A 24,148-nucleotide genomic window follows, 5' to 3' on the forward strand; every position below is an offset into this window, starting at 1 on the left:
GGGCGCAGAATTCCGGTGCTGGGGAGGGGACCGCGGGGAGAAGGACTGTCACGTCTCCCATGGTCGGCAGAGAAAGCACGGCAGGTCCTGGTTAGAAGGAGTCAAGAGTTTTGCATCCAAAGGGCGCCCCGCACCCCATATCCTAACCACACGGCCCGGAACGCACGGAACCCCACCCCCCGCAGCCAGCCCCGCTCCCCGGCACGCCCCGCGCTCCGCCTCTGAGTCTGCCCCGCCCCGTCCCGCACCCGCCTTATAAAAGGGGCGTCGTGGGGACACGCTAAACTCAGAGGGCCCGAGGCCGTGCTCTGAATCTTACCTGTGGCTTCTGCACCCGCTTGAGCCTCCACCGGGGTCCCCGCATCTCCAGACCCCGCGTCCGCCTTGCACCCCCGTGTCCCTGTGTCTCCGAGTTCCCGCATACCCGCTCCCAAGCCACCCGGAAGGATGCGTTGTGCACCGACGGCCGGAGCAGCCCTGGTGCTGTGTGCCGCCACGGCTGGGTTTCTGAGCGCGCAGGGCCACCCGGCGCCGCCCGAGCCGCCGCAGCGCTTCGCCTCCTGGGATGAGATGAACGTGCTAGCTCACGGGCTCCTGCAGCTCGGCCACGGGCTGCGCGAGCACGTGGAGCGCACCCGAGGGCAGCTGGGCGCATTGGAGCGTCGTCTGAGCGCGTGCGGGGCCGCCTGCGAGGAACCCCGGGCGTCCGCCGCGCCTCCTAACGTCCCGGCGAGTCTATTCCCCGGGGGCGAGACCGCCCCAGAGACCCTCCGCAGCCTGCAGGTACGTGCGGCCAGGGGTGGCGGTACTGCGCCTACTGTTCTCCTGCAGGTCTGGAAGGGTGTGGACGGAAGGGGCATCCAGGGCTCCCCGAGCTCTCCTGCCCAGGTGTCAAAGGAAGACTAGGAAAGATGGAAGGGTGGATGAATGGAGAGGTTGGCGGCAGAAAGCCAGGTCTTCACGAGGGTTTTCACACTCTCCGTAGACTCAACTCAAGGCTCAGAACAACAGGATCGAGCAACTCTTCCAGAAGGTCGCCCAGCAGCAGCGGCACCTGGAGAAGCAGCACCTGAGAATCCAGAATCTGCAGAGCCAGGTGCATGAGGCTTGTCCGACGTGGGGTCGAAGCTGGACCTGTGGGTCTGGGAGTGGAGTTGGACAGGCTGGGCAGCCTGAGTCAGCCAGACCTGACACCCTCCTCCCATCCTTTCCCAGGTGGGCCTTCTTGCCCCCAAGCACCTGGACCACCGAGTGACCAAGCCGGCCAGGAGAAAGAGGCTACCCAAGATGGCCCAGCTTGTTGGCCCTGCTCACAATATCAGCCACCCACACAGTGAGTGTCCAGCCCTTTGCTGTCCTCTGGCAGCTCCCCCACCCACCAACACACATATGCTTGTCATTCCTGTACCTGTCCTTGTCAGGTCCGCATTACTGAGAAGGAGAGAGGTCTTGGCCCTGGCTCCCTGTGGGCTCTGGTGGAGGGCTGATGGAGGCACCTCCCTCCTTAGGTCTGCCCCTGCCCACCCCACCCTCCTTCCCAGGGGGCCAGTGGGCTTTCTCCAAAGCTTTGCTGGCCACTAATAGAGTAGGGGTTGGGAAAGAGGGTCGAAGTGGGACTTGAGCTGCAGGGGTGTGAAGAAGTGGGTGGTGCAGCTCAGGGACACCTCCTTGTAGGTTGGAACCTTCTAGGAGGGCTCCATGGTGGACAAGAGGGTGCCAGCTAGGGAGTATGGAGTCCTCATTGGGTGAACAGCAAATGCCTGCCTGGGAGAGGGGTTCTGAGGTTTGGCCTCCCATGGTCTCTTGGAGTGTGGATCTAGAAGGGGGAGTGAGGGCAGGGGACCCCCATCTCCCTGGCTAGACACAGTCACTCTTGCATCACTGATAAATCCAGGACTCCTAACCTGCACATCTGGTCCCTCACCACTCTCTTGGCCCAGAAGTGCCTGATCGCTCCCATTTCCCATCCCCGCCCCCCACAGAGAGCTGGCTCTTTGCCACCATATGGAGTTCTGAGTCCTATTAATATACGTGTCTGCCTGAAACCGCCCGAAATCTCCAACCAAAGCACGTCTGTGTATGTCAACACAGGCTCCCAGCTCCCCATGTCTCTGCCCCACCCTCAGTTCAGGGTCCCAGACCCAGCTGACTTCCCTGTGGTCCCCCCTGCCCCCCACTAGGCCTGGCATCTGTGGCTGTCTGCAGCCAACTGGGGGAAAGTTCAGACCTCCCCCGCCCTTCACACCCTCAGCTGGTTGCTGGATTCCTCTACTTTTGAGGGCTCTTGGGACCCTACCCCACCACTTCCCTCCCACCCCTCTAAGGGTCCAGTACACTCTCCCAAACTCGCCTGGGATGAGGGGCTTCTGGGTGAGGCCAGCAGGCATAGGTCCGGGCTGTGGTATGTGGAGGGGATTGGAGGGGTGGACGTGTGGATTTGGGGACTCCCAGACTCCTGCTCACTCTCGCCAAGTAGGGGAAAGTTCAGAGCTGGAGAGAGAAACAGCTGGTGCTAATGGAAGCCACATTGGTGGTTTGGACCAGTGCCTGTCCTGATTGGAAGAGAGGAAAGTAGGGGAAAGGGGAGCTGCCCCAGGGGCCGGAAAGTGTCTCCAGTCATTCTAGGCCCACCCCCACCCCTGCAGTGGTGCAGACACACTCACCCCTTGTCCTGGGCCTTTCACCTCCCCCGGGTGACCTTTCCCCTACTTTCTTTGCAGGGCTGGGGGTGGGGACTTCCCGAGACCAGCCCTAGCTGTCCCTCCCTCCTCACTTCTTCCCTCCCTCTCTCCTTCACTCCTCCATCATTCAACTCCCCCTCTGATACCTGAGACCCCAGGCAGAGCCCTCTGTCCCTTCAAGCCCCATCCAGGCCTGATGCTCATCCCCCACTAGACAAAGCAGAGCCTGTTCAGCTCAGCTCAACTCTTGCCTCCATCCCACTCCAGCTTTTGCAATCATTCACTCATCAATCATTCATTCACTGTCTTTATTAAATACCTGCTGTGGGCTGGGATCAGCCTGGGCACAGGTACCAGACTGTGGGCCAACAGCACTCCCTGTCCCTGGCCTCAAGGAACCCTCTTTCAATGGAGGGAGTGGGGAGAGACCACCAGATGACCACAGTGTTGGAAGTGGGAAGTCCTCAGTGCCCCTTTCCAGGGGTCTGGCCTGGTCTGGGGTCAGGGATTCCTTCTAGAAGCTAGGACCTTTAGAATGAGGCAGAAAAAGGTGTGAGGGAAGATGTCCTAGGCAGAGGGACCAGCATGTACAAAGGCTGTGACAGGAAGGTGTGTGGGACAAGACTGTGTGCCCAGAAGGTGGGCGTGCTGTGTGGGTGCAGGGGCCGGTCCCAGCGCCTTGTACGCAGTGCTGAGGAAGATCACGGAGCCATGGAAGACGTGAGGGAAGTGGAACGGGGGTGTCATGAACTCAGGGTTGCCCTCGCATGTCCCTGTTGCCCGCTGCCCAGGCCCTAGACATACCTATTTCCTAAGATCTCCACGACTGCTCTCTGCTTCAATCTCCCCACCCCTTTCTTTGCCCTGCAGGGCTGCCCAGGGACTGCCAAGAGCTGTTTGAAGACGGAGAACGGCAAAGTGGACTGTTCCAGATCCAGCCACAGGGGTCCCTGCCGTTCCTGGTTAACTGCAAGATGACCTCAGGTAGGATGCGCTGGCCCACCAGGGCACCCCGAATATCATGGCCCCTGTTGTCTTTCTGTCAAATGCAGCGTACCTCCCTTGCTCCCATTCCCTTCTGGGTTCTGGGGACAGTGATCTAGGCTGGACCCCCAGCTTGCTGGCCAGCCCACAGTATTCCTTCCTTTGATCTCATTCCTCCAGTCCTGCTGGGATGAATGAGGGGAGCATTGCCCTCCCTCAGTTTGGAGGTAGCTTGGGGTTTGGGAGCCAGATGGAGGAGTTGGGGTCCCCTGTGAGAAGGGTCCTCCTGTGAACTTGTACCTCTCTTGGCAGATGGAGGCTGGACCGTAATTCAGAGGCGCCAGGATGGCTCTGTGGACTTCAACCAGTCCTGGGAAGCCTACAAGGCTGGCTTTGGAGATCTCCAAGGTGGGTGTTTCCAGATGGCCAGAGGCACAAAGGGAGGAGGGGCATGGAGGTGGGTCCCCATCTCACCCATTTGCCTCTCCTACTGTAGGAGAGTTCTGGCTGGGCCTGGAGAAGGTGCACCAGATCTTGGGGGACCGCGGCAGCCGTCTGGCTGTGCAGCTGAAGGACTGGGAGGGTAATGCCGAGTCGCTGCAGTTCCCCGTCCACCTGGGTGGCGAAGACACGGCCTACAGCCTACAGCTCACCGCACCCGTGGCCAGCAAGCTGGGTGCCATCACTGTCACACCCAGCGGCCTCTCCTTGCCCTTCTCTACCTGGGACCAGGACCACGACCTCCACGGGGACAAGAACTGTGCCAAGAGCCTCTCTGGTAAGCGAGCCCTGTCCCTCCCCGTCTTGCCTACCGGGGCATCCCCTTCCTGCCTTTCTTCTTCCCTGCCCTGCCTTCAGCCCCAGTTCCATCCGTTCCCATCTTCTGCTGACTTGCTTCATGCCCTTGGGCAACTGACTTATCCTCTCCCACCTTCAGTTTTCCCATCTTTAAAATGGGTACAACCATCGTGCCCACTTCATAGGATTATTATGAACATTCAATGAGATGACATTTGTGGGTTGGTGGCTGGCATGTGGCAAAGCCACCAAGACAAACCCCATCATGTTCTAATGAAATCAGAGGCAGAGCCCGGGCCCTGCGAAGTGAAACATATCAAACTGCCTTTCAGTGGGTCAAAAATGATGGCATACAGGTCATTTCATATGGTTCAATCTAATATAAATTGATGAGAAATGACAGTTACAAAGTCTTGAATGAATGTTGGCCATGTATCAGGTGCAGAGAAGTAACTTGCCACGGTCACAGATGTGAAAGGTATGGTCACTGGGCTGGCGGGGCCAGAGTCCCCGAGGCTCCTCTGGCACAATCTGGGGTTCTTTGGAATTCCATATGACAACCACTGCCAAAGCCCTCCCGTCTGACCAATGCCTAGCTTCTTCCTCAGCCCAGCCCAGCCCCAGGAGAGGCCCAAGGACCTTGCCTGACCATGTTTCCTTTACTCTGACCTTGGCAGGTGGCTGGTGGTTCGGTACCTGTGACCACTCCAACCTGAATGGCCAGTACTTCCGCTCCATGCCACGGCAGCGGCAGCAACGTAAGAAGGGCATCTTCTGGAAGACCTGGCGGGGCCGCTACTACCCGCTGCAGGCCACCACCATGCTGATCCAGCCCACAGTGGCCGAAGCAGCCTCCTAGCCTCCTTGCTGGGGCCTATTCCCAGGCTCCTAGAGGACAGTAACTCTGACTCTGGCCCAGCATGTGGCCATTCCCTGCCTGGGCAGGGGCCATCTGGAACCTCGTGGACAGAGAAGAAGCCCATGACTGGAGAGGCCCCCTTTCTGAGTGGGGGGCTACAGGCGATATTCTCTGGAGGACAGAACTGCAGGGCTTCAGGACACAGACCCCACAAGCGTGGGACCAAGGGGCATTGAGGCCTGCTCCTCGCCTGTCCGAGGAGTGGGAGACGCAGAGGGACCAGGAGCAACCAGGCTGGCCCTCAATGGCGAATTCAGTCACATTGACTGGCTGGGGCCCAGCGCCTCACGGTGCTGTTGTATGCGGGCGCTGTGGGTTGAGCCGGCGCCATAGTGTTTGGGTGGAGCTCGCACAACTCTTGGAATAAAAGCAACCTCAGAACATGTTGTTCTTCTTTGTCCTTCAATTTGTTTTTAAAAAGTGGACAGTTTCAAAGTCCACGTAAACATGTTACTAGGGTGGAGGCTGAAGACTCCCAGATCTCTTAAGGACAACACTGGTAATCCCCACCACTCCGACAACTGATTTTCATCTCCTTCATTTATTATTCCACGATGTGTATCTCATTTTTAGTTTCAAAATTATAAAACAAGGGGCGGCCGGTTGGCTCACTGGTTAGAGTGCAGTGCTCATAACACCAAGGTCGCCAGTTCGATTCCCACATGGGCCAGTGAGCTGCGCCCTCCACAACTAGATTGAAAACGACTTGACTTGGAGCTGATGGGTCCTGGAAAAACACACCGTTCTCCAATATTCCCCAATAAAAATTTTTTAAAAATTACAAAACGAAACCCTCATTCAATCCCTCTGGAAGCAGGTAACAGAGAAAATGAGAACCCCTTCTTGATCATACTTATACATGAAGCATGATTAACTTTTTAAGTGTCCCACCAGCTGACAGAACTGTGAGTCGCATGTTTAATTTTTTTTCTAGCAGTCCCAGTTTTTAAAAAGTAAAAACAGAAACAAAAAAAAGAAAAAGAAACAGGTGAAATGAATTTTAGAAATATTTTATTGAACCCAATGTATCAAAAATACTATTCCTGTTTCAACATGTGATCAATATAAAAGTAGTTAATGAGATATTTGACATTGCTTTTTGAACTAAGTCTTTGGACTCTGGTGTGTATTTTATGCTTACGGCCCATCTCAATTTGGACCAACCATATTTTAAGGGTTCAATAATCACAGAGGCCAATGGCTACCATATTTGGACAGCCCAGCTCTGGTGTGTACATTAATGCAGTGTTTTGGGTAAATTCTTCACATTCTTTGCCACATCTGTGTAAGTTTTTGTTTAAATTTGCTTTAAAAATACATATATAAGGGGTGGCCAGTTAGCTCAGTTGGTTAGAGCATGGTGCTGATAACACTAAGTTTGCCGGTTCGATCCCCACATGGGCCACTATGAACTGCGCCCTCTAAAATATATATATATATATATATATATATATATACACACACACATATGTATACATATATATATATATAAATTCAACTAATATTTATCGAGCACGTGCTACATGGCAAACCCTGTACTAAGTGCTTGGAATACTCTAGTGAGAGAAAAGTCCCAAACTTACTGTTAAAGCCCCTGCCATTACAGATAGGGTGACCTATAATTGATTGTCCAGACTGAGACACTTAAGAGTGAAAGGGAGTGTACTGTTAATAGTTAAGCCATATGACAGTATAAAGCAGCTCCCAGGCATATGAGGACCGATTGACTTAGTTTTTAAAAGTGTAAACATAGCTCCACCACATACGAGAAACCAATATCACCTCCCATAAGCAGGTTAGTAAAACTAAAGTCAAAAATAAAACAATGCCAATGATTTCAAATACCAGCTAGAAAACTGATCTGTGATACGTAGTGGCTGCCCCTGGAAGGGTGGAGTGGGGATTGACTGGGAGGGGACATGATGGAAATTTCCTGAGTTACAGTGATATTCTGACCCTTAATAGAGGTGGATTATTCCGGTGTATGCCTCTGTCTCAGCAAGCATCCCCTTAAGATTTGTGCATTTCATTGTATGTAAATTTTATCTTCAAAGAAAAGAGACAAAGAGCCATAAACAAATACTGAAGTCTAGCTAACGAAATGCATGCTGAAGTGTTGAGGTGAAGACAACTGATGCCTTCAATTTTCTTTGTTTTATTTTTAATGTTTTCCAGCTTTATTACAATATAATTGATATTAACATTGTGTAAGTTTAAGGTTTACAATGCGTTGATTTGATACATTTATGTATTTTGAAATGATTACCACAGTAGCATTAGCTAACACGTCCACACATCACACAATGCCATTTATTTTTTGTGGTGTGAACATTTAAGATCTTTTTTAGCAACTCTTATTAACTCTAAACACTGTGCAATACATTAGATCCCCCAAATCTTTAACTTTCTCTGAAATGTATCAAAAAACAAGATGATGGATGGGTGGATAGAGAGGTAGATATGTGACAAAGCAAAATACTGGTGGGGATATGAGTACAGAGATATCCTCTGTACAGTTCTTTCCACTTTCTAAGTGTTTAAACATTTCACAGTAAATGGGTAAGAAAATTCTAGCCTGATTCTGTTGCCTACTGCAGGCTCTCAGTCTGCATCCCAGTTCTGTTTTAAAAGGGAGATGAGGGTTAGAAAATTGTTCAAGAGATATGAGCCAGAGAGAGTAAGCCTCTCTCCTGGAGAGATAATAAAGGATTTTAAGAATTGAGAAAAGGTAGGACTTTCTCGGTTTGTGGTTCAATGTGTAAGGCTTGCGGCAAGATAATGAGGCTCGTCAGGCAGGTTGAGGAAAGTGAGTTCTTTATTCTGCGCTCCCCGGCGAGGTTCACTGGTCCCGCAGACGGGGCGAAGTCGCGCCCAGGGTCGAGGGAGGGAGGCATATGTGCGGTTTTTGGGGTGGGGGTTGGCTGAGTGAGGTGGCAGATGAGCAGGCCCCCCCAGCACAGATCGGGCGCGAGCGGCTGTGTCCGGAGTTGCTTATCACACCAGCGGTCTGCTGAAACGCCAGGGGCCTCAGTGTCTGTCATGCGGGGAGGGGTCTGACTTGGCAGAGGGGCATGACTTGGCTCCTGGGGGCGGGTCTGACTTGACAGAGGGGTATTTTTGGCTCCTGGCCGCTTTGACCATGTCCATAGCTGACCTAACACAATGTTATTCAACGCACCATCTAAAATTATCTCCCATATCTTATAGCCTGGAATTATGTGATCTCTTGTGTCCAGGACACATGTTTGAGAAAAAGCTTCTGCCTGTGCCCTGAACCCAGCTGCTGTTTTAATAGGAGAATCTATCTTTCCACTATTCCTCTTAAGTGCTCCTTGGAGAAATAGTGGGAGCCTCTTTCCCTAGATAGGTGATCCATGACTCTTCCTGGAAGGTGCTGGCATCACTGTAGCTTCCCGGGGGCTCTGGTTGAGTATGGACGACGACATCCTCAGCCCATAGAGGGTCGACTATAGGCCAGATCCTCTCCAGGCTCCTTGTTGGGGGTGTCCTGTACCAGGCAGGCTTAGAAAGTCTCCCTTGAGCCCACTGGAACTATTGGGAAGCCCCATTGGAACTAGTGGGGAGTCCCACCCAGCTTTGCCCTCCTAATTCTCACGCTCTTGCAAGAGGGCTCATCTCTCTACCCTGTCCTTTCTCCGGCCATCACCATCTCTTTCAACCCAGCATTTTCTGTCCTTCCACTCCCAGGAACAACACAAAGAATAACCACCATGGTTGGGAACCAAACAAAAGCCAGGATGTGAATCCAGACCTGTCCAACTCCAGAGCTGGAGCTCTTAACCACATCTGTATCCTAGGTGACTAACGACAGGCCACTAAAGCTCTGTGGCTTCAGTTCCTGCCTCTGGAAAATAGGGATGGGGTTCTGTACCCGACCCTTACCCTGCCCCCCACCCATTCCTGTTCTCCTGGTGCTGTGAGGATTTCAAGATTTCATGGAACATGATGTGAAAAAGACTGAGAACAGTGTCTGGCTCACAGTGAGCACCCAATATAAACATTAGCCATCCTTACTAGGCCATCATGCTAGGGTGGGGCCGGAGGGGAGCGTGACCCAGATAGGAGAAAAGGCTTCATGAGGTCGACGTGGCTTGAGTATGGTTTACAAAGAAGGATGAAAATTCTACAAAAATGGGGGCGGTGAATGGTATTCCAGGAAGAGGACACTGAAAGCAAAAGCCTAGTGGCCTGGGTCCGAAGTGCAGCTCTGTCTGGGGAAGCAGTGCACTGACCACCTGGCTGCAGCATGGTTCTCAGGCAGCTGGGTGGTGAGTGGTGGTGGGGTAGGGAGGGGTTTGGCTTCAAGCCAACTGCCCAGGAGCCTGCTGATAAAGTTCTGAGGATCTGCCCTGGTTTGGTTCCCACAGCCTTGCCTTTTCACCTAATCTCGTGTCTGGGCCCTGGACGCCACTCTCCAGCCACCATGGATGGCCTCCTAGCTGTTGAGACCCATCAGGCTCTCCTCTCTCACTTGCTGTTTCCTCTGCCTGAAACGCTGTTACCACTAACTCCACACCGACCTGCGACTCAGAGCAAATGCCACCTCCTCCCGGATGCCTTCCCTGCCTTCCTAGCTAAGGAGCTCCACCATCACATAAACCAGGTTATTCCCCTCATTACATGCCTCCCGTTCTGAAATTATCTTGTGAGTGTTGTTTACTTGCTTCTTCCTCCTGACTCTACTGGACTGTCAGCTCCATGAGTGCTGGGATTTTGTCTTGTTCAATGGTGCATCCCCAGCACCTAGAGCGCTGTTAGTAGGTGCTTAGTAAATGCTTATTAAAGGAAGGATTAAAAGATTTTTAAACAGGGGAGGGAGACGATCTGACTCTCATGTTTTTTTTTATTATTATTATTAGTTTCAGGTGCTGACTCTCATGTTTTAAAAGACACCCTCTGACTGCTGGAGGTAGGCAAGCAACTGTACAGGTCCAGGCAGTGATGATGGGGCCAGGATCAGGATGGTGGCAGGGGAAGGGGAGAGAACTGGTCAGAAATTTAGGAGGAAGGAGAGATAGAAAATGGCAATTGAGAGAGGGGGTGGGAGGCAGGGACAAGGGAGTAAACGATGAAGAGGGAAAAGCACATGACCTGTGGCTTTGATGATGGGGTGGAGTCGGGATGAAGACAACAGGAAAAGGGGGAAGGAGGCCAAATTGGTGTCTGGGACGCCTGATGGACGTCCCAGGGATGAGGTCCAGGAGGCAATAATAATTATAATACAGTTATAATAACTAGCACATGAGCTGTATGCTTACGGTATCTATTTCATATCAAATATTTATTGAGCACTGAGGATGCAGCAGTGATTGTGCCCAAGTCCCTGCCCTCATGGGACTGATGATTCTGTTGACTTGGGACAGAAACTAAACAGATTAATGGACCAAGAAAGAAATACATACTTTAAAGTTAGGTAGTGATAAATCCTAGGGCAGTGTGTGTGTGTGTGTGTGCGCGTGTGTAATAAAACAGGGTAAGGGACAGAGAAGGGGAGATCATGTTGGACAAAGTCTGACGCTCAGTAAAATTTATAAATATTTATTACACAAAAACTTAATGACAGAAAATGGATGGTTGAGTTAGTACGTTTAGGTAAATGATCCATAGATATACTCAAAAATTTCAATGAGGTGTTTCTTTCCTGTTATACAGAAGAGGGAAACTGAGGCAGTGGGTTGACATAATGAGTCACTTACAAATGAATGAAAACTGCAACGGACAGAGGAGGACCTCTAGGTTGAAAAGACGCCGCGCAGAGGACCCCGGGAAACGGTCATTAATTATGGTGGGGGAGGGGGCCCAGAGCGGCACACATTGACCTATGACGTCATCGGGACGTTAAATAGCGTAACATCACCTGGACGTAGCTCCATTTCCCTTCCTGGACATGTCCTCCGTTAGTCGGGCCCGGTCTGAATCAAGCCTCTTATTGGCTATTCGCTCCGTCAATTTGTTTCATTCTTCCAGTCTTCCGCTTCCTGAGTCCGCTTCTGATAGGATGACGCGACCGTCACTTCAGAAAAGTCCGCATTCCTTCCGCCTTTCTCCAGGAGACCGAGGGCAAGGAGGGTGGATCCCAGTCTGCGCCCACCTCGGGGGCTCTGTTTCCGCCTCTGATTGGCTCTTCTGGGTGCCGGTCGCTACGCCACTCGCCGCTGATTGGCCACCTGGCAGCCGCTCTGCGCGGCACCGGCTCCGCCCCCGCAGGGTGTTTGTGGTGGGGTTGCGGAGTCGCCGATCCCGCCGGAAGCGCCAGGACAATGGGGACCCGGGACGACGAATACGACTACCTATTCAAAGGTAAGGCCGCTGGGGTACAGACGAGCGAGGGGGCGGCGGCGAGACGGCGAACAGGCGGGCCGTAGCTGCCCTCCAGGCCGCTGGGCCTCGGCCGGAGCCCGGAGCTTGGGGCCCGGCGGGTCAAGCAGCCGGGAAGACCGGGGCAGCCCGGGTTCGATCAGCTTTGTATGTTGGTGCGCCACTGTGCCGAGCGGGTGGCCCAAAGAGGCCTGAGGGCCCTGGATGCGCCGAGGCGGGGCCGGAGCCCAGAGGGGGTGGGTCCCAGAGCGCGGTGGGAGAGGCCGTTAGGGGCGGAGCCCTGGAGGGGGCGGGACCGCCTAGCGTTTGTCAGGCCGGGTTGGGTGGAAAACTCCATGGGGTGCGGGCGGGGCCCTTGGAGGCGGGGCTGAGGCGTGGTGGGCGTGTCCAAGAAGTGGGCTGGGCGTTTGGGGCGTTACTCTTCAGAGGGTGGGCGGGAGCAGACTTGATTGGTGACTGCGTCTGGGGGCGGAGCCCGGAAGGGAGGGGTGGATAATGTGTGTTGAGGTTTGTGGTGGAGGACACAGGGTGGGGTGCGGACCCGGGGTTCCATGGAGGGGCGCCTGGTGGAGGGGACTGTGTGTGCTGGACCCAGGTCTGGTCGTTACTGTTGTTCTATCTCTCACAGCTCTTAGAACTCTTAATAGCACTACCCAAAGTACCTGCACTTTTCTAAGTACTTTACACACCTGAATTCATTGAAATTCTCACCACAGCGCTGTGAGGTCAGTATTATTCAGTCTGGAAACGGGGGTCCAGGGAGACAAGAGAAGAACACAGTGAATAAGTGTTGGAGCAGGATTTGAACCCAGGCCAGCTGTGGGCTTTACCACTTAAGGAGTGTATCTGGGGGAGCTTGCACCCGGATCACGGAGTGGGCTGTCAGACCGCCTCCCCCAACATCTGCGCGCTGATGCCTCAGGTCTGGGCCAACCTGCTGGATGATTTTCCCTGCCGGAGGGACACAGGGCTCTGGGAGCCTCAAGTAAGGCCTAGGTAGGTCAGGCAGCCATTGCTGGCCTGGGGCCAGCGGGAGAGCTCCTTCACCCTGCCTCACAGCGAGGGAGACTCACCACATGTCACTGGAGTCCGTCTCTCAACTGGGCTGGTTTAAGGGTCACTGGCTTCACAGCACCTTCTGTGCCAAGCTGGACCTCTGCCAGGTCTTCTGCTGTCCGTGCTGGGTGACAGCGGCCGCCCTTGAGAGCTAACTCTTGGGCCCATGCAGGGTATGTTTGCTCTGTTGCCTGTTGTGTGAGGGTCTGCCTCCCACACCAGCTGTTGGCATCTTCCACTCGCTAGGGGATCCTGGCCATCCCTGGGAGTGCGTCTGTGTCTGGAGCTAGCCTCGGCTGACCATCAAGCATCTTGGGGCCTGGGGACTGGGGACGTTGGGGTTGTGGAGAGTGAGTGGAGCACTCCCTACCTGGGACATCCATGTGTTGAAAGGCTACTGGGCAAAGGGGGTGCCCATGCAAAAGCCCAGAGTCCTCGCACAGCACTGTGGGGTCTGGGAATGCCTGCGGGTTGACATGTCACTGGCAGAGAAGGCTGTGTGGTCAGCAGGCTTCAGGCCAAGGCTGTGGTGCTGACTGAGTCTTGTGGTGTCACCTTAGAAGCAGGGGAAGCTCTGTCAAGGCTTTTGGGACTGGTGACAGGTGGTTTGGACTCCAGTCCTGCTGCAGCTGGTGCCTGTCTCTACTCAGCTTGCCCTGAGGCAGCTGCTCCCAGGTCAGGGCTGGGCATCTGCCTGGCTGTGGCATTGCCAGGGCAGGGGGCATTCCCCCAGTTGCCCCCTGCAGGCTTCTGTGGCCATTCCTGCTTGTTATTTTCAACTGTGTGCTGTTATAAATAACCCAGCTCCAAATGTTTGCACTACTCATCTTTTACCCTTTGGGTTACTTCCTTGAAGTGTGTTCCCAGAAGTACCGTTACTGGGTCAGGGGCAGTGGAACAGCTGTGTACTTCCCAGGACTTGTCTCTAGTTCACTTCCTGGAAACACTAATCTGGCTTCTGGGACAACTGGCAAAGGGTGCCCGCCTGCCCTGCAGCTCTACCCCACTGGCCTCCCTTTCTGAGTCCAGCAGGTGCCCTGCTGACCTTCTCAAGCCGGGTTGCAAGTGAAAATCTAATCCACAAGGTCAGGGTTCCCCTAACTGGGATCCTCTGAGCCCTCCCCTTCATAGTTACACCTTGTCCGAGGACCCCCTTGTTATCCCGTAATGTTTGTCTTTATATTCACTCAGGTTTTCACTTCCTTAAATGGGAAAAATAAACTCTTATTTGACTTTGTATCGAAAGTCAAATATAAAAAGTCAGATAAAAGAAGGGAGGAAGGAAGCCGCTACCATCACCTCACTTGCCATAAATATGTCAGGTGGACAAAAACGTGACAGCTGCGCCCTTCTGGCCCCTCCCGAGACCCTGTGGCCTGCAGAGGGTCAGGCCCGGATGTCAGAGAGACGTCCAAGGCACAGCTGCACCGGAAGGGTTAACAAGGGCCAACTTTCTCCCCGGCCCTGCTGCCTGGTGTGGGGATCCCTTTAGGAGAAAAGGGGATAGCCATCCTTTCGCCCGCTACCCTGTGCCCAGCCTTCCCCAGGCTTTGGTCACCTTCCCCTGTCCCTGCTCTGGGCACAGAGAGGCCAGACCTCTCACTTTGGGACACTGGCTGCCCCCAGCCAGCCCTCCCAGCAGGCTTGTTTGTTTTGGCTGCCACATCGCACGTTGGCTCCCCTGACCTCCATGGCCAAGGCCAGCGGATCCTCCGGGGTATTTTCCCCATGTGGTGGTACATTCCCCGCTTCCCCAGGACTGAAGTTGTTTATTTGTACCTAATTTTAGGTTCTCACATTTATCCTGCTAACATTTTGTCCTGTCAGCTGTGGGCCATTTTCTCAGCCTGACGATCTGTCCCTGGGGGCTCCCCGACCTCTCCTCTGATGGACCGGACTGCAGGGTCCGCAGTGGGAGGAGCGTTGGTATCCCCAAGGGCCACTGAGCCTTCCCCGCGCCTCCAGCCACTCACCTGGCCCGCGAGGTTGTGATGTGGGCTGCTTGCACGGTGGCCCAGGACCCTGTCCTCTGGTCTGTGTCCACCCCGACCCCATCTGTGAGTCCTTCTGGGAAGGGGGCGAAAAGAGAGTGGCAGCCAGCTCTGGGAAACAGGCCAGCCCCCGTGCTCACCTCTTTCTCTGCCAAGTGCTCCCGAGGCAGCCTCCTGGCTCTGCAGTCTGGGCGGGACCCCACGGGACCCACTGGTCTAGGAACTGACTACACCATCTCTTCCCATTGCGAACAGCAGCCCTGCCTGTGCCACAACTATGGGCACTTGCCCTCTGCTCTCTGATTCCCCTGGGAATAGTTGTGACAGCATTGTCCCCAAGGGCTGGTCCCTGGGGCGGTCAGGGCCGCTTCCTGGAGCAGTGGCGAGGTCCTGCTCTGCCTGGAGTAGGGGAGCCTGCCCCTCACCCGAATAGCCACTCAGTCTGCCTGAACCTCAGAGTGTGGGCCCCAGGGGGGCCACACTGCCATGGGGCAGGCCAGAGGACCCAGGCCTTCAAGAGGTGCCAGCTCTTTGTTTTTGCCAACTGGGCTTGCCTGCCCTGCCAGCCAAGTGGCCGGTCCAGAGAGGCCATTTCCTGGCCAGTGATGCCATCCATTTCTGTGGAAATGCTAGGGGCCTCAAGGGCCCTTTATTTCCCCAAGACAACAGATCACTTGTGCCTTTGACAAAGCCGTTCTCATTCCCGGAGTGTACCCAGGGCCAGCCCGGCCCCTGCCCTGCTGGCCACCTCTCTGCATCGGGCACCTGTGCCAGGAAGTGCCTGGGCAGCCCGGCCTTCCCGACATTCTTCTGGGCAGTGGCTGGTGGCCCTCGTCCTGTTTTGGCCTCCCCTGTTCTCACAGGGTGACCTTGGGCTGGAGGACCTGGTCACTCTGGGTTGAGTGTCGCCAGCTGTACATGGGGAATGATAATACATTTGTCTCTGGGGTGGCCCCGAGAACTCAATAATAAAGCCTTTAGGACTGGGCCTGGCCTGTGGGGCTGAGGAGATTGTTGGCTGGGCCAGGGCAGAGCTCATGGGGCCAAGGAGACCCTGACACTGGGACAAAGCTGGGAAGGAAGTGAGAGGGGGGATATAGGGCAGAGCCCAAAGGGACTCTCCTCATTTCCTGTTCTGTTCCTGAGGATGTGAGAACTATGAACAGACCTCCCCGGCCTTGGCCAGGTTCCTGTGGCCACCATGGGAAGGAGGTGAGGGGTTGGGGGTGTGGATGGTGGGCCCCACAGTCAGTCCAGCCTGGCCCTACATGGCCTGGGAGTCGATTTGGGGCCCAGCCAGCATGGTTGGGAGCTCTTGGCAGGCCCATATCCATCTCCTCCTGTTTTCCATGTGTCTCTGAAGTCAGGACACTGGTCCTGTCGTCACAGGTCTTGTGGGCCAGGCCACATGATGATTTGGGGGAGAAAAGTGGCCTGAACCGAGGGGTTTTGAGGGATGAGCAGGAGTTTGCCGACTACTCCAGGGGGTCAGGATGTTCCAGGTAGTGGGATAGGAAGAGGCTGAATTCAGACCTCTGAGCTCAGCCCTAGACCCAGAAAACCTGGGTTCAAATCCTGGCAGACCACTTTTCAGCTGGGTGGCCCTGGTGAACACAGTTGAGAAGTGGGAGCAAGCCTGCTCAGACCTCTGCTCTGCCACTTTCTGCTCACCATGGGCCTTGTCTGAGGCCCCTGTCTATGCCTCAGTTTCCTCATCTGTAAAATGGGCTACAAGAGGCTCCTGTGAGGTGATGAGAATCAAAGGCTTTCACAGCACAGATTCATTTTTAAGCGTTCTTCTTGTTCTTGTTCTTGGCTCTGAAACAGCCAGTCCAGAGAGGGTGCTGGGTCATGGGGCTGCCTCCTCCACCGTCGCCTGAGAATGGTGACCTTGGCATCCTCCAAGTGAGGGAGGAGGTGGGCCTGGGAGACTCTGTAGCCACTTTATCATTTGTTTGTTCACTCTGTTTTGTGTGCAGGGCCCTGCGCCAGACCCTGGGGATACAGCAGGGAACCAGACTGTCCAAGCTCCCGCCCTTGAGACAGACTGGCAAACAACAAATAAGTGAAACCTGGCCAGTGTGAGAGGGTGGGGAGAGCTGTGAAGGAAAGGCAAGGCAGGGGAGTGGGGAGTGTTAAGAGGACAGCAGGGAGGGGACAGGCGCCACACAGAGGAGGGTGGGAAGCAGGTGGGTTCCACACAGAGGAGGGTGGGAAGCAGGTGGGTTCCTGGGGAAGAACATTCCAGGCAAAGGGCAGCTTGCACCTGCACATCGCTGAGTCCCGAGGGAGCCCATGTGGCAGGAGGAAAGTGAGTGAGAGGGAGAGAGAGGAGGTGAGGACAGGGAGGGGCAGGTCCTGCAGGGCCTTGTGGGCCAGGGGAGGACTTGGGCTTTTACCCCGAGGGAGGGAGGAGCCTAGAGGGATGTGGGTAGAGGAGGGGCAGGACCTGACTCGGGTGCTTACGGGCGCCCTCTGGTGGCTGCAGAGGGGAGAACAGTCTCTTGGTTGGGGATGAGAGTAAACTCGAAGACACCAGGGAGGAGGCTGGCTCAGCAATCCAGGGAGAGATGGTGGCGGCCTGGATTAGGGTACTGGCAGTGAAGGTGGTAAGAAGTGAGGGTGAGGACGGCCAGATGGCTCAGTTGGTTAGAGCGTGAGCTCTGAACAACAGGGTTGCCAGTTCGATTCCCACATGGGATGTTGGGCTGTGCCCCCTGCAACAAAAGATTGAAAACAGCAACTGGACTTAGAGCTGAGCTGCACCCTCCACAGCTAGACTAAGGACAACGACTTGGGGCTGATAGGAAAAACACACAGTTCCCCAATAAAAATTAAAAAAAAAAAAAAGAGGGTGAATCTGGACACACACACATAACGTTTTTAATTGAGGAGAAACTTTTCATCAGGGTTGAGGGTGACCAAGCCTGCAGCCACCTGGCTCTCCACTGAGCTGACCCACCCGCGGTTCCAGAGCCCAAGACCCACACTTGAGGGTCCATGTGGTTCAAAGCTGGGGCGTCTGGTCAGGCTTCTATATGTTCCGTCTGCGCTGAACATATACCTATACATGTGTGTGCACACACGGATATAAGTCAGCACCAGTGTGCCCTGGGTGAGGATGGCCCTCCAGGACCCAGAGCCTTCCTGGACCACTTCTTGTGGCCCCACCCCTAAAGGGAGAGACGGACCAGGCCTGTTCTGTCCTGTTCAAGAGGGCTCTCATCCTGGATGTCCCTGCAGGGCGGTCCAACCCTGGGGTTGGGGTGATAGGAGGGGTAGCAGGCTATGTCTCCTCCAGACTGCGTGCAGAGGGCACATTCCTGTTTCACCTGGGTGAGTTGGCTGTGCTGGGTTGTATATTGGTTTGCTTGCAGCAGCTTTCCCATGAGGAAGCAGCTGGGAGGGCATGGGGCGTGAAGCTTCTCGTTTCCTATTGAAATTCCAGAGCCAGACCCTTGTAGGTAGGAACCTAGTGGGACAATAGTAACAATACCTCCCCCACCTGTCTTAGCGGGCTGGATGCTGGCTGAGTTCTGACCTGCAAGTTCTTGTGTCCCCTTCCGCGAGGTGACTCTTGTTCCCGTCTTTCTCTTTACCCTTGTGGAAAAGGCAGCCCAGAGAGGTTAAGTTAGTTGCCCAAGGTCGCCCAACCTGGGAACTTACTCCGGCCACCAGATTGCAATGGAGGTTTGGGGTTTGATGGATCCCCTGCCTGCCGGGATGCCTAGTTCCCTGTGCCCCAGCTGGGACAGCCCTGCTCTGAAGGATCAGACACAGGGAGGGGTATTGTGCTGTCTACAGTGGCTGTGTTTGTGGAAACCCGGAGCTGCTGTTGGCTTCTGCATTGGGAAATGTGGTGCGTCTGGCGAGGGGCTCCAGGACATCTCTGACTCCATCTTGTTGTGGGCTGTCACATGTCTGTAGCACCCAAGGCAATCCTGTGAAGGCTCTGTGGGTGGACATGGGTGGCTCATGGGTGTTGCCCTGGTGGTGCTGCCCGTTCTGGCCCATGGAGCCTCACCTGTGTCCCTTGTCGTCCCCACAGTGGTGCTCATTGGGGACTCGGGCGTGGGGAAGAGCAACCTGCTGTCCCGCTTCACCCGCAACGAGTTCAACCTGGAAAGCAAGAGCACCATTGGTGTGGAGTTTGCCACCCGCAGCATCCAGGTGGACGGCAAGACCATCAAGGCGCAGATCTGGGACACCGCCGGCCAGGAGCGCTACCGCGCCATCACCTCCGCGTGAGTGGCAGGGAGGAGGAGATGCGGGGGCCGCGGGCCCCAAAGGGTGGGTGGGAGCTGGGCAGAAGGAGAAGGGGAGACTACAGCCTCGACAATAGTTGGCCAGCAGCTGTGGGACCCTCAGGACCATACTGTGACCTCTGATGGGCGTGTCCCGCGGCCCCTCTGACCCTGGAGTCCCCCTGAGGGACTGCAGTTCTGCTGGGTGCTGGCTGCACAGTGAGGGCTGTTATCGGGGCCTGGTGTGAGCCACTTCATCCAACCCGCTCCCCAGCCCTGCCTGCTCAGCCCGCCCTGTCTGGCCGTGTTCCCAGTCTTCCCTCAGCTCCCCGTGGCCACCCAACCATCAGGACCTACTCGAGCTGCTTCCTCATAGACCAGTACAAACCCCCGGTCATTCTCCCATTTGTCACTTGCTGTCCTTTGGTCGCCCTCCACTGAGGCCTGCTCACCTCCCCATCTCCACAATCCCTCCAGGTTGGGCCAGGCCACGCCAGGCACAGAACTTTGCCCGGAAGCAGCCCTTTCCCTGCATGGCACTGTTTCCTTCTCCCTTCTGTGTGGCTGAGTTTGTGGGTGTCTTCTGTTTCCAGGCCCTAAACTCCCTCCTCAGGCCCCCAGAGTCCTGGGCTGAGTCTGGGACGGTAGCCCTCCTGTGAGGCCAGGATGGCTGCCCCTCCACTGGCTCTGTGCGTGGGCCCTGAGCCGCTGCCCACAGAGCCTGAGTCCCTGTGGCTCTGTGCGTGGGCCCTGAGCCGCTGCCTGCAGAGCCTGGGTCCCTGTGGCTCTGTGCGTGGGCCCTGAGCCGCTGCCTGCAGAGCCTGCGTCCCTGTGGGGCGCTAGCAGGCAGCTCACGCCTGGGCCCTGCCCCGTCCCCGCAGGTACTACCGCGGTGCAGTGGGCGCATTGCTGGTATATGACATCGCCAAGCACCTGACGTACGAGAACGTGGAGCGCTGGCTGAAGGAGCTGCGGGACCATGCTGACAGCAACATCGTCATCATGCTGGTGGGCAACAAGAGCGACCTGCGCCACCTGCGGGCCGTGCCCACTGATGAGGCCCGCGCCTTCGCAGGTAGGTGCCTGCGAGCTAGAGGAGAGGGCTTTCACTTGGGCCAGGGCCTCCCGCAGGGTCCAGCTCTGACAGCCAGACTGACGAAGGTGGCGGAGAAGTATCTGGGGGCAGGCAGCCCTCTCTAGGCCCCTCCCATTTTCCCTTGGCTTCAGTGCCAGCCTCCCCACCAGGAGTGGGCATCTCGGTCCTACCCCTTCATTTCCTGGGCCAGGTGCAGCAGGCGGAGTCTCCAAGAGTGTGCGGGTACCATGCCCCCCCACCCCCCACAACCACCGCTCCACTCACCTGGGCAATATTCTCTCTGTTCCAGAAAAAAACAACTTGTCCTTCATTGAGACCTCGGCCTTGGACTCCACCAACGTAGAGGAAGCTTTCAAGAACATCCTCACAGGTGGTTCCAGGGCTGGCGGGCCCACTGAGGGTGGCATGGGAAGGGCACCAGCCACTTTGGTCCCATGCTCCTGAATGCAGCCCCTGAACCTTCATTCTTTAAACCTGCCAGTCAGTCTGGACAGGAGGACAAACATGTCATGTTCCAGGAGGTCAGGGGATCCCACGCCTGCTGACACTCCGGACCCAGAGATCCCCCTGGACTCATCTCTGGTGGGTGGGTCCTGCCATAGCTCCACCAGGGCACAGCCAGCTGGGGAGGCAGGTGGCCTCCGTTGCAGAGCCCTTGGGCTTCTGGGAGTGTATTCTGACGAGGAGGCGGTCTCTGATCTTCAAGAAGAGGCCTGGGCTGGGGGGGACCTCTGTGACCAGATGTGTTCTGCCCTTGCTGAGTACACAGGGGGAACCCTTGTGTCATGGGGGCAGGTAGGGCACAGTAGGGTCCCTTGGGCAGGGCCCTGGACACAGCCCCCGGGGCACTACCTGGGGAGGTGACATCCAGATGAGTCCCACAGGCAGTCCCTGCAGGCAGGGCACTCACCCGCTTCCCCTCATTGCAGAGATCTACCGCATCGTGTCACAGAAGCAGATAGCAGACCGCGCAGCGCACGACGAGTCCCCTGGCAACAACGTGGTGGACATCAGCGTCCCGCCCACTACCGATGGACAGAAACCCAACAAGCTACAGTGCTGCCAGAACCTGTGACCACCCCGCACCTCACCCGAGTGTGCGTGCACGTCCTCGTCCTCTGCCCTCCCCTCACCGCGCTGTCCTCCCTGCCCTGACCCTTTCTGTCCCTCCGTGACTGGCTCCCACCCTCCCACTGAGCTCCGCACAGCCAACTGGGGCTTCGGAAGAGCAGGAGTCAAGCGGCACCTCCTGTCCCCCCCCCAGGAAAGCTCAAAGCCCTGGCTGCTGCACCTGCTCTTCTTGGGTCCCACTGGGCTTCTGGGCGGGGCAGAGAGGGTGGCCCGATGGACAGGGCCAGCCAGAGGCAAGAGGATGGGCACGCTGAACAGGCTTCTCCAGTTTTCCACAGCAGACTCCAGGGAGCATTTGCCTCCCTCCCTCCCTGGCCAGTTGGCCCATCTGGCCTCAGTCCCCACCTAGAAACCCTCTATGGGCTGAAGCCTGAAGAGTATGTGACCCGGGGGCCAGGTAGGCAGACACAGGCTCCCGGCACCCCACTCCCCACGCACAGCCAGCACCGGCACATGCCTTTGACCTCCAGCCTCTCCCGTGCGTGCGTGACTCCAGCTCCTGCCTGTAGATTTATGCTGGGAGAAGACCCCCCTCCCCATGTCCCCTCCTTTTTGCACGCAGCGCGCTCCCCACCCTTCCCTGTACCCTTCCCTCTGTCTTGTCTCCCTGTCTGGTCAGGAATCTATTTGCAAGTGAAGCAATATCTCCGTGTTTTGTATATACAACCGCTCTTGTAGCCTTTCGTTTTTTTGTTACTGTAGAGAAACAGATTCTTTATACACTTTGTAAGATTGACGCCAAACCCCAGCTCTCGGATCTCTTATTCTCCCTGTGGCCCGTCCTGCACTGTTGCCCGATGCTTCATTTCTCTGGCCCATTACTAAAATGTATAATCCGACTTCCTGGACAGAAACCTGCCGCTGCGCCTTTGTCTTCTTTCTCCCCTCCCGATGGCCACCCCTGAGCCAGGCCCCTCCCTGCTCATGTCCTGCGGTGGGCTGCACTGCCCTGCTCAGTCTTACAGGGAGCTAGAAGACTAGGCCTGAGCCCCGCCCAGGACCATGCAGAGGCCTCCTGGAGCTGACCACAGGGGTCTCGGGGTGGCTAAGGGTGGGGTGGATCCTTTCCAAGCTGCCCCTGTGCGGGAGGGAGGGAAGGCTGGGGGTTGACATTAAACTCTGGCCCTAGACCAACAGCTCTAGGACCTGAGGACAGCCCTCCAGGAGGGGATGGGCTGCCCACTGCTTCCGACTTCCAGCCCTGGGGTAGACTGCTCATCGCTTCCATCTACTACCCAACTGGCCACCACCTCACCTGGGGTCCCAGCAAAGACTGGCAAAGGGCTGGCCCAGGAGATAGTGGTGGTACCAGCCCCATCCAGCTCTCCGCATCTCCATTCTAAACTTACCGTCTGACCTCTGAGGAGGACCCAGCTGGACGCTGGTGATGGGCGGGGGGTGGGGGTAGGGGAGATGAGCTGGGGTTCTGCTTTTCTGCTTCTCCCCACTGTGGAGGAGGAGGAGGTAACGTGGCCAGTCCCCTCCCTGTACTGACTACATGACCCCAGTGTATGTGCCTTTGACCCGAGGAGAGCCACCAGGGGGAGATCCATGCCCTTCAGATTCCTTATAGCTGCCTTGCTAGAGGGATGGGCAAACCCAGACATCTCTCCCGAAGAACTCATAGCTGTGGGAGCTGTTCTGATGGGAGCTGGGGTGAGCCAGGCGCGTGCTCTGGGCCGAGGAGCACCCTGGGCGGGGGATCTGGTGGGCGCACACTCCAGGGATCATTTTCACGGACCCTGGGGTACTGACTCCCCTGGGTTTGGGCAGGGTGGGCTGTGCAGAGGGCAGAGGGTGAACAGGCTTCAGAAGGGCCAGGTGAGCTAGCAATGAGACACCTGGAAGGGCTTCAAGCAATGGTCAGATCTTTCTGGAGCCTCAGATTGGTTAGGCCCTGGGCACATTACTAGGGAACAAGATTGATGTGACTGTCCCCTCGGGGTTACTACTTCAGTTACTCTAATTTCAGTGATTTAATAAGCACAACATACTCGCTTTGTGCCTGGCACTGTCTTCAGGGGTTTTATTTTGTTTTAATGGTAAAATACACATATATAAAATTTACCATCTCAACCATTTTTAAGTGTACAGTTCATTAGCATTAAGTACAGTACCATTGTTGTGCAACCACCCCCACCGTCCATCTCCAGATCTTTCTCACCTTCCCAAATTGAAACTCTATCCCCATTAACTGCTCATTCCCCTCCCCCAGCCCCTGGCCCCCCACTATCTACTGTCTCTGGATTTGTCAATGTAAGAACAAACCTGTAGAGAATTTTCATAAAAATTTGTTTGAGCCAGACAGCATACACCTGGAAGCCAGATCTCAACAGACTGAGAAAAATGCTTCGGAAAAGAACAGTTTGCAGTATTTTATGCATCTGAGATTAAAAAGGGAATATAAGATTATATGAAGGTGGAAGCAAGTAACAGTGATTGGATTACAGGATAGTAAGATGATGTGCTCTCTCGCATGTTTTAGGAGAGGTCTGAAAGGGGGCTTTTCAAAAGTGTGTGAGCCCAGATGCTGGCGTAAGGCAAAAATAAACATTTTACTAACATGTTACCTGCTTCAGGCCTGACTACCCTCCCTGATCTGCCCAGTTAGGGATTTATGATCAGATCACCCAGGAAGTTAGAACCCCCTTTTTGTCCACAAATTTGACTCCTCTGGAGACCTCATATAAGGGAATCACACGATAGTTGTCCTTTTGTGGCTGGCTGATCTCACTGAGCATCATGTCCTCAGAGCCCATCCATGCTGTAACCGGTGTCAGGATGTCCTTTTCTAAGGCAGAAGAATATTCCATTGTCTGGATGGACCACATTTTGTTTATCCCTCATCGTCAATAGACACTTGGGTTGCTTCCACCTTTTGGCTACTGTGAATAATGCTAGAATGACCA

The 24,148-nt window shown here is 55.4% G+C and overlaps 2 protein-coding genes across 2 annotated transcripts; both read left to right on the plus strand.

The window, feature by feature from the left end:
- Positions 1–276: 276 nt before the first annotated feature.
- On the plus strand, positions 277–5,765 carry ANGPTL4 (angiopoietin like 4). Its single transcript, XM_033135220.1, has 7 exons — positions 277–783; positions 986–1,096; positions 1,216–1,333; positions 3,552–3,665; positions 3,978–4,073; positions 4,162–4,443; positions 5,141–5,765. Exons 1-7 carry the CDS (start codon positions 448–450, stop codon positions 5,320–5,322), a joined length of 1,239 nt encoding a protein of 412 aa, XP_032991111.1. The 5' UTR covers positions 277–447; the 3' UTR covers positions 5,323–5,765.
- A 5,303-nt stretch (positions 5,766–11,068) lies between these two features.
- RAB11B (RAB11B, member RAS oncogene family) lies at positions 11,069–22,239 on the plus strand. The gene is made up of 5 exons (XM_033134870.1): positions 11,069–11,703; positions 18,817–19,012; positions 19,894–20,087; positions 20,398–20,478; positions 21,038–22,239. The coding sequence occupies exons 1-5, from the start codon at positions 11,664–11,666 to the stop codon at positions 21,181–21,183; spliced, it is 657 nt and encodes a 218-aa protein (XP_032990761.1). The 5' UTR covers positions 11,069–11,663; the 3' UTR covers positions 21,184–22,239.
- The last annotated feature ends 1,909 nt before the right edge of the window (positions 22,240–24,148 follow it).

The sequence above is a fragment of the Rhinolophus ferrumequinum genome, chromosome 18 (genome assembly GCF_004115265.2).
Source record: "Rhinolophus ferrumequinum isolate MPI-CBG mRhiFer1 chromosome 18, mRhiFer1_v1.p, whole genome shotgun sequence".
NCBI lineage: Eukaryota > Metazoa > Chordata > Mammalia > Chiroptera > Rhinolophidae > Rhinolophus > Rhinolophus ferrumequinum.